General features: G+C 36.5%; 1 protein-coding gene across 1 annotated transcript in view; it reads right to left on the bottom strand.

Annotated features, from left to right (window-relative positions):
* Positions 1–981: 981 nt before the first annotated feature.
* LOC149227292 (uncharacterized) overlaps positions 982–10,454 on the bottom strand; it is a 162,841-nt gene continuing 153,368 nt past the window's right edge. Inside the window, exons 6-7 of the mRNA XM_089380455.1 lie at positions 1,054–1,149; positions 982–993 (exon numbers count right to left, since the gene is read on the bottom strand). Coding sequence (XP_089236581.1) covers positions 982–993; positions 1,054–1,149 — 108 coding nt within the window. The remainder of the gene's footprint in view (positions 994–1,053; positions 1,150–10,454) is intronic.

Raw genomic sequence — 10,454 nt, 5'->3', positions numbered from 1 at the left:
ATATGTCATAACTAGCTTTAATATAGTAGTACCATACAACATTTTTCTCCCTTTGTCTCATTAAGGATATATACACTATTTTATTTTTTATTTGTATATACAACTAATTTTCCTATGCATGACTTCCTTATCTCACAACCTTGACAATAAAATGTGAGAATCTGTCCTTGATCACACATTTTACTTACATGAAAAAAATTATGATTCAAACCTTCAACATATATGATATTGTTGTTTTAGTCTTTCCATTATTGAGACTAAGAGTACCTTTTCAAGTTATCCTTGCGCTAGCATTATTTCCAAATATCACACTACCTTCATGAACTTTTTCCATTATTCAGACTAAGAGTACCTTTTCAAGTTATCCTTGCGGTAGCATTATTTCCAAATATCACACTACCTTCATGAACTTTTTCCAAAGTGAAATACTTTCTCTTGTCACGTGGCTTGAAAATTCACTATCAATGTACAATTGGATTCCTTTGTTTTGGGTATGAAGTGCAGTTTGTACGAGCATAAATTTTTTCTTCTTTAGCTCTTCTTACCCTTTTTTTTTCAAAATTTTATGGATTCTTTGCTAAAGATGTCTTCTTCCTTGTTTTATCTAGAAATTCTATCACTTTTACAAAAATGTCATAACATACACCATTGTAATCAAATAAGGTGGCAAAAAAATTATAACTTCTATTTGAAAACCATTACAAGTTATAAGTTATAAAAGTGATATGCATTATGTTGGACTATTAAAACGCTGATAATTTGATCAAAATTTTGGAGATACATTTTTTATCTCACTTAAAATAAATAAATACACTGTAATATATGCTAATTTTTAAAATGATTTTAATAGAGAGGGCAGACATCAAGACTAATGCTGAAGAAAATATATTGAAAGCAATGAATTTAGTGTAGAGGGTAGACATCAAGCTTGATGAAGCAGAAAATATATTTAGAGCATTGATCTACTGTAATTAGCAACATTTACGCACTTGGCTGTATTAATTGACGTAACAGATAGAAGCTGATCAATGACAGTTACTCTATCCTACTTACCAGTTCATTTTCATTTTGATTGGGTGAGCTAGTCGATGCCTGATCAGTGTTGTATCGAGTTTCTACTGGGTTCTCTGGGTCCTTTCCTTTGCCAACCTGTAGAATAAACAAAATAAATCCACGTAATTGTAATATAACTTTGAATAGGTTAAATTAATATAAAAATAAAAATAAATTCATAATGGAAAATAAGTTTTCTTTATTTTTTATTATTTATAGTAGCTTTAGAATAATATGTATAAAGTAATTGAGTTCAATTATATCTATAAATTAAATTTAAAAATAATCTTAACAAAATAGAAATAGTATATATATATATATATATGAAATAGTAATATATATATATATATATATGAAATAATTCTTCTAAAATACAATGAAAGATATCCAGGGTTGTAATTTTCCTCGATAAATTAAAATAAATAAATGATATTAACTTGGGATTCAACTGCGTTAAGTAAGTCATTCATGTATGACCATTTTGACCATTTTCATGAGAGGTAGTCGTAACTGACAAATAGGCCACCTCCAATATTTCTTCTTCTCTGCCCTCTTCAGCCAATTTACTGCACTTTTGAATAACTGCTTTGTTGACGTCTTCTGTCATGTAAAAAAAGTAAACCTTTGCCAATACGCGTTGTAACCAATCGATTTTATTAATTTCAGGACGATGTTGTAAATAATGATCGACGACTCTCGATGTTTCGAGCAAGCAATGCTTTGCAACTTCCGTCGAATCCCTCAATTGGTCTATGATTTCCCTCTGCGCACGTTTATTCCAACTGTGCTGGAGACTGTCGAACTCTCCATCGGCTTGCCAACCGAGTGATTCGACTTCCTCATTTAAACCGTCAACAATATCCATGTATTCCCATCCTTGAGTGTAGCATTTCATAGCTTTTCCAATAACAGAACCATCACTGCCGTTGTCAAAAAAGTAAATCATAAAATGGATCAATGAGACTGCTGTCCTCTTCCACGAGTTTTTGTTAGCTTGCTGCAAACGCTCCGCCTTTTCTCTGTCAGCTTCATCTTCCGGGGTTCCTGTTTTGAGTAAGCAAATCAACTCACTGGGACTGCGCTTACCGTCTTCTATGCCTTGATTCATATCCTAGCATTTTTTCAAATTTAAAAAAAAAATGGTTGTAAAGCTTATGTGTTGAGCACACGCTTATACTTCACTGAGTGTGTTTGCTATTTTTTCCTTCACATGGTTTACTTTTTGCTTCTACCTTCACCAAGCTTTATTGTTCCTTCCATCTTCACTAAGTTTTCCCACTACTTTGACTTTCATAAAGTCCAACTACAATTTGAATCTCCCAATGAAATTTATGACAAGTCTACCAAAGCTTCTTTGTCATCCCAAGAATGAACTTTTACAACATGCCACATATTTGATTTTTCAAAAATAATTCCTTAACTTTTACCTAAGGCACTTATGTATGCCTCCTTAGACCTCTAAAAGTTTTACAATATGGAGAGTCCCAAAAAATAAGTTATAAAACAAATTCCAAGTCGACATATTTGAAACTGATTTAAGGAGCAATAAAGAACCCAAACTTCCGTTGGTAATATCTCATAAAGTGTAATGAAACAGTGCCTAAAATTTTGATCACATGTACTTAAAGATATTTCCCCTGTCTCCTCAAAATTTCTTGGTTTGAAACATCCAAAAAAAAATGTTATAGCGAAAATTCCAACCTGCCCTATTTAAAGCTAATATTAGGAACATTCATGAACCCTAACTTCCAAAAGGAATATCTCATAAAATAATACAAACCAATTCCCAAAACATTTACCACATGTATTGAGATATGTCACCTCTATCTCCTAAAAATTTGATGGTCTGAAACATTGTAGAAAACAAGTTATAGCAAAAATCCTGAGATGGCTCATTTGAGGCAGATTTTTAGACCAATCACAAAGGCTGACTTCCACAACATATATTTCCAAAATCATAGCAAACCAAAATCTAAAATTTTAACCATACGTTCCCCTTAACTCTCTTAAATATGCCCAATATTTTACTATTTGAAGCAGTCCAGGAAATATTTATAGAGAAAATGACAAGATGACTTGTTGACTCCACAAACTACATTTTCACTCACATACATTTTCATTCCAAATCTTAATCATTTTACATGATATCATGACCCTTCATTAAACAACATGTTAATTCAAATAGTGACATCAATTCAATAATTAAATAATTAATTCCCTTTTTTATTTCATTTTTCCAAATGCCATGAGCTTCATATACCGTGGGTTTGAAACCACTATTTCACTTTTTGACTCCTCCTTTTTCAAAAGAACACATTTTTTAATATACTTGGATACTTATATATACTATCAATAATATAATCCCTTTTACATCAATGACAAAAGTTGTTTCAATCATCTCCCCCTTCGTCATTGATGGCAATCCCACAATGAAACACATAATCCACCGAGTCTTTCCCTGAACTTTTGCTTCTCCTTAATCACTTAGTGATGAGATAAATATTATTCCCATTGTTGTCTCAAATTTTCAAATGTCTCTATGGGAAGAGGTCTTGTGAAACTATCTTCAATCTCGTCTGTGGTGGAAATATATTTCAACTTGACATTTTGTTCTGCTACTTGTTCTCTTAAGAAGTGATACTTGATTAGAATGTACTCTCTTTTCAAGTGCATAACGTGATTTTTTGAAATATTTATTGTGCTTTTGTTGTCACAAAGTGTTGAAATTGGATGATCATATTCTACATTAATATCTCTCAGTGTTTTCCTCATCAAAAGAACTTGTGTGCAACATGATTCTAATGATATATACTTGGCCTCTGTTTTGGATAAAGAAACTGAAGATTGTTTCTTGACCAATCAAGACACTAAATTGTTGCCCAAAAATAATGCTCCCCCACTTGTGCGTTTCCTATCATCTAGCACTCCCTACCCAATCTGCATCCATATATGCTACTAGAGTAAAATATTCACCTCTTGTGATCAGGTGCTCATGTCCTAAGTGTCGTAAAATGCTCAAAATTTAAAGTGCTTAGAACTGGTTCAAAGTTGAATGACTGGAAAGTTCTCGTCTTCCCAATTCCGGTGCCGCAAACGGTTCGAAAAACGGTCGCCGTATGAGGAAGTTATGGCAAAAAGAAGAATTTGTCCATAACATTAGAAATTTTAATTTTTCAAAAAATAATTAAAAAAGGAATATTCTGCCGGGCACGAAATCCCAGGAAACCACCAAACATTAAATGTAACTGCAGTTAAGTTGGCGGAATTTTGGCAGGAGCGCCAAATTTGGCGGACCCGCCATAATTGGCGGAGCTATCTGGAGTTAACTAAAGTTCGCTGGAGTTTTTCTAGGGAAAAACTGGAGAAACTTTAAATGGCCATAACTTTGGCTAGGAAAGTCGGTTTTGGACGATTTTTTTTTTTATTTTGGGTATTTTTGACCTCTTGAAGCCATTGGTGTAGGTCTTACAGCGATCTGAGGTCATTTGCATAGTTTTTGGAGCCGTGAAAGTTCTAGGAGCCACTAGGGCCCAGTTTTGTGAAGACTAGATAGGGTTGCAAGTATCGATTGGAGGTGATCCAATAGTCAATCCTGAAGGATTAAAGTGTTCTGAATCCATTTTTACCATCTATTTCTCCTGTAGATGCTTCTATTCAGCTGTATTTTCAATTTGAGCATTTAATAAAAACAAGGACAAGCCCGGTTGGGAGCTTTGGACCCAGCAGACGTAGCCCTGGAGGGGGTGAACTGCTTTATCAACTTCTTTTGCATTTGTGGTTGATTTATTTTGCAGAACAAATTTGTTTTAATGTGTTAAACAGTAAAAGGAAATAACTCTGCTATGCTTAAATGGGTCATAAACAGCTGAAAATTTCATGTGTTTTCTTTCTCCAGGATATGGAAATCTTTTAAACATGTTTAATTCTAAATTGAATACCTTGCAAACAAATTTCAAGTAGTTTCAAATTCAGATCAAGTTGGAATCGGAGCTTAGGGTTTTTGTGCAAAGATCTTCTAACTGTCTTGCAAAGTATTGATGCTTACTAGGTTGAAACTTAAAAGAGGGGAATGACAGTTGACTAGAGAACGAGAGAATCCTTAGTCAAGGAAGGCGAGAGAGCCATCACCTCCACCTTCAATTTCACCCTCAAGAGTCTCAGCAGAAGCTTCAAGGATGTCTGAACATGAAGGAGAAATTCCTACAGAGACAGATCCAAGAGAAGAAGAAAGAGTCTTCAGAAAGGCTTTCTTGGACCTCACTTAAATGGTGAGGATATTGTAACAAGAAAAAAATGAGAAATTGGCTGGAGAAGAGTCCAAACATCCACATGAAGGAGAGGGCTCTTCAGGAAGTAAGAAGGATGATGATCATTCCAAGAAAGGACATGGAGGAAATGGTGATCCACCACCCCCATCTTCACCTTCTTCCTCTTCATCTTCGTCTTCTTCTATTCATAAGCATAAATCCTCTGGAAAAAGTCCTTTTTTGAAGCTTGATGTAAAATTCGAATTACCTATGTTTAATGGTGAAGTGAATGCAGAAAAGCTTGACAACTGGATTAGGCAGTTGGAAGTTTACTTGAGGATCCAAAATATGCATGATGATGCCACAAAGATTCAGTTGGCTTCTTTGAGAATGGATGGAGCAGCACTGGTCTGATGGGAGGCCAAGACTAAAGAGGAGATCAAAAAATTTGGTAAGGTTACCTTAACATGGCCTGAATTTCTGTTAGCCATTAAAAAACAGTTTTATCCTCTTGCTCACATGCTGAAGGCCATTATGAATTGGCAAAATTTCAGACAACTTAAGGGTCAGAGTGTCCAAGACTACACCCAAGAATTCAGGAGAAGAGCTCTCTTGTTAGGGGTAGATTTGCAAACCCAGGAAACCTTGCTGAAATACATTGGTGGCTTGCATAGCTACCTTAGACACACCATCTTTATGTTTAACCCTACTAGCCTGGACGAGGTTTGTGTCCAAGCTACCCATTTAGAGGCAAGGGGAAAAAACACATTTGAAGAGGGTAGAAACAAGCCCCCCAAGGGGAAAAACAAAGAGAAAACCTCGAAGGGAAAGGGAAAAAAGAATGCATCTGTCAAACAGGAGAGTGAGAAAGTGATCTGTAAAAACTGTTCTAAACCAGGTCATGAGGAGAAAAACTGTTGGAAATTATATCCTAAAAAAAGACCTCAATTTAACAAATCCAAAGGGAAACAGAAAATTGTTGCTACTACATCTACACCACAAGATTTAGGGGAAGATTCAGGTGATGAAACCAAAATTACAGCCATGGGTTTGAAAAACTTGAAGGAAAAAGAAATTGAAACTCAAGCCAGCACTAGTACCTCAAACTGCCATGTACAAGCTCCTAATGAGGAAGAAAGAATTGAAATGTTTTATGTGAGGGTGATTCCAAAACATACTAATATTGACACACTTTTTGATAGTGGGTCACAAGCAAACCTTATATCAGAGGACTTGGTCAAGCAGCTTAAACTTGAGACCATTCCACATCCGAAGCCATATCCACTTGGATGGATTTGCAAGGATGCAAATTTACAAGTTTCAAGAAAGTGCACATTGCGCTTTGCAATTACTGCACATTTTATTGACACAGTTGAACTTGATGTGGTACCTTTTGATATAGCAGGAATTGTTTTGGGAAGTCCTTACTTGTTTGACAGGAAAGCTATCTTTCATCGCCATGAAAACAAATATCATCTGTTCAAAGATGGCAAGGAGTTCATTGTTAGAGCTCATCGCAAGAAGACAAATATAGCGATGGTGAATGCAAGACAGGTAAAAAGGCTAGTCAATTCAAGTAAGAATTTTGTTCTTCTTATGATTAAGCCCAAGGTTGATGTGAATCATGAATCATTTGACAATTGTGATCCAAAACTTAAATCAGATCTGTATGAGGTAGTTGATGCATATCATGAGATGTTTCAGAAGCCTACAGGTTTTCCTCCTAAGAGGGAGATTCAGCATGAAATCCATTTGCATCCAGATTGTCCTCTTCCAAACATAGGCATGTACCGCATGTCTATTATGGAGAATGTTGAAATAAAGAAGAAAATCAAGGACTTGTTGGACAAGGGTTTCATAAGGCCGAGTACTTCGCCATGTGGGTCACCGATTGTATTGATTCCAAAGAAAGATGGCACTTGGCGTATGTGTGTTGATTTCAGGGCCTTGAACAAGATAACGGTAAAGAACCGTTACCCACTCCCAAGGATAGATGATTTGCCAGACCAGCTGAAAGATGCTCGATATTTCACTAAGCTAGACTTGCGCAATGGATATCATCAAGTAAGAATTGAAGAAAGTGACATTTGGAAGACAGCCTTTAAAACCAAACAAGGACTCTTTGAGTGGATTGTGATGACGTTTGGTTTGTGCAACACACCTGCAACTTTCCTGCGGGTAATGGATGATGTCTTGCGTCCTTTTCTTGATGATTTCGTTATTGTCTACTTAGATGACATCTTAATTTTCAGCAAGTCTAGAGAAGATCATGTCATGCATGTTACAAAAGTACTTGATGTTTTGAAGAAGAATCAGTTATTTCTTAAAATGTCAAAGTGTGAATTTTGAAAGACTTCTTTGGTTTATTTGGGACACATAGTAGGAGGAGGTGCTTTGAGAATTGATCCTGCTAAGATTGAGGCTATTGTGAAGTGGCCTACTCCCAAATCCATAACAGAGGTAAGAAGTTTTTTGGGTGCAGCTCAATATTGGAGGAAGTTTATCTCTAACTTCTCTTCTATAGCAGCTCCTATGCATGCAGTGACAAGTGTGAAGCATGCTTTCCAATGGGGAGGCAAGCAGCAAAAAGCTTTCGAATCTTTGAAAGAGAAGATTAGTTCATTATCGGATTTGAGACAGCGATTTGAGACAGCCATTTGAGATACAAACTGATGCTAGTGATTATGCTATGGTTGCAGTTCTTCTACAGCATGGTAAACCTATTGCTTTTCATTCTGAAACTCTTAATGGTGTTGTTGTAAATTATCCTACATATGATAAGGAGTTGTATGCATTGGTACAAAGCGTCAAAAAGTGGAAACACTACTTGATGGGCAAAGAAACTGTTATACATACCGACCATCAGCCCTTACAGTACTTGCAATCACAAAGCAAGTCACAACAGTCACGAAACTTTAGATGGACGGGCTTCTTGCAACAGTTCCATTTGGTAATAAGGTATAAGAAAGGTACTTTGAATAAGGTTGCTGATATGCTTTCAAGGCCTATTATTGGTGTTGTTACGTTACTTAAGAATGATTCCATTGTACATGATAGTTACATAGAACAATATGCATCTGATGATGACTTTCAAGATGTGTATGCTAACTTGAGTAAAGGGAATCATGTAGAGGAAAATGACTATCACATGCATAACAATTTGCTGTTTCATTTGGGCAAGTTGTGTATACCACAGGGGGAGAGGATAAATGTCATAAGAGAAGCTCATTCTTCTCTTATTGCTGGCCATTTTGGTGTGAGCAAAACAGTTGCACATCTACAGAGGTATTGCTATTGGCGTCGCATGGTAGATTCTGTTTCAAGGTTCATAAGAGGTTGTTCATTATGTGCTACAAGCAAGCCTCGCAATAGGAAGCTTGGTTTGTATACTCCTTTGCCGGTACCTTCTAGACCATGGGAGAGCATCTCTATGGATTTTGTAGGAGGTTTGCCAAAATCTCGAAAGCAGCATGATTATTTATATGTAGTAGTTGATCGTTTCAGTAAAATGTGTATACTTATGCCTTGTAAGAAAACTATAACTGCTGAACAAACTGCTGAATTATTTTTTCATCATGTATGGATTCACTTTGGTTTGCCTACTTCCATTATTAGTGACAGGGATTCCATATTTGTGGGGAATTTTTGGTCCAACCTATGGAAGATGATGGACACAAAGTTGAAGAAAAGTATTGCTTTCCATCCACAAACAGATGGACAAACCGAAGTTGTGAACAGAACCATTGTGCACCTCTTGAGAGGTTATTGCAGCAAGCATCCCAAGCTTTTGGATGAACATTTGCACTACATACAGCATGCTTACAATCGTGTCAAGCACTCTTCCACAAACACCTCACCGTTTGAAGCTTGTTTTGGTTATTTGCCAAAATCACCTCTTGATTTCATTCTTGAGAAAGATGTTGCCATTGAGGGACATAGTGACATTGACAAAGCTCGTTCATTCATTGAAAGGATTTAGCAAATACATCAGCAAATTCAAGAACAGCTTGAGAAGAGTCAAGTCAAGTACAAGGAAAGACAAGACAAGCATAGAGTTGATCACAAGTTTCAAGAAGGAGATGAGGTATGGCTGTACATTAGTAAGGAAAGGATGCAAGGAGAAGGTAGAAAGCTGAAGCCTATTCGTTATGGTCCATTCAAAATCCTCAAGAAGGTTGGAAATAATGCTTTTCAATTAGATTTGCTTTCCTACATGCAAATGTATTCTGTTGTCAATGTGGAGAACTTATGTTTGTATGAACCTCCTTTGATTTCTGATCATGAAAGTGTTGTTCAGCTGCGATCTATAGAAGATTTCTCGCCAGAATTCTTAGATGAGCTGAAAGAAGATACAATCCTTGACAAAAGGACACGCACTTCAAGAAGGGGCAGTGTAGATTATGTTCGAGTCGGTTTCAAAGGCAGCAAACCGAACAAGGCAAAGTTGATGGAGGTGGACAGAGTGAGGGAGCTATACCCTCACCTCTTTAATAGGTAGTTGAAGGCTTTTGGGGTCCAAAATCTTCCCAATGGGGAGGCGTGATCAGGTGCTCATGTCCTAAGTGTCGTAAAATGCTCAAAATTTAAAGTGCTTAAAACTAGTTCAAAGTTGAATGACTGGAAAGTGCTCATCTTCCCAATTCCGGCGCCGCAAACGGTTCGAAAAACGGTCGCCGTATGAGGAAGTTATGGCAAAAAGAAGAATTTGTCCATAACATTAGAAATTTTAATTTTTCAAAAAAAAATTAAAAAAGGAATATTCTGCCGGGCACGAAATCTGACTAAACCACCAAACATTAAATGTAACTGTAGTTAAGTTGGTGGAATTTTGGCAGGAGCGCCAAATTTGGCAGACCCGCTATAATTGGCGGAGCTATCTGAAATTAACTAAAGTTAGCAGGAGTTTTTCTAGGGAAAAACTGGAGAAACTTTAAATGGCCATAACTTTGGCTAGGAAAGTCGGTTTTGGACGAATTTTTTTTTGATTTTGGGTATTTTCGACCTTCTAAAGCCATTGGTGTAGATATTACAGCCATCTGAGGTCACTTTCAGAGGTTTTGGAGCCATGAAAGTTCTAGGAGCCACAAGGGCCCAGTTTTGTGAAGACTGGATAGGGTTGCAAGTATCCATTGGAGGTGATCCAATAGTAAATAT

The sequence above is a fragment of the Pinus tabuliformis genome, chromosome J (assembly GCF_031772625.1).
Source record: "Pinus tabuliformis cultivar Carrire ecotype Pingquan chromosome J, CPIR1, whole genome shotgun sequence".
NCBI classification, from domain to species: Eukaryota; Viridiplantae; Streptophyta; class Pinopsida; order Pinales; family Pinaceae; genus Pinus; species Pinus tabuliformis.
The sequence above is the reverse complement of the archived record's forward strand: the minus strand, read 5'-3'. Positions and strand labels throughout refer to the sequence as shown.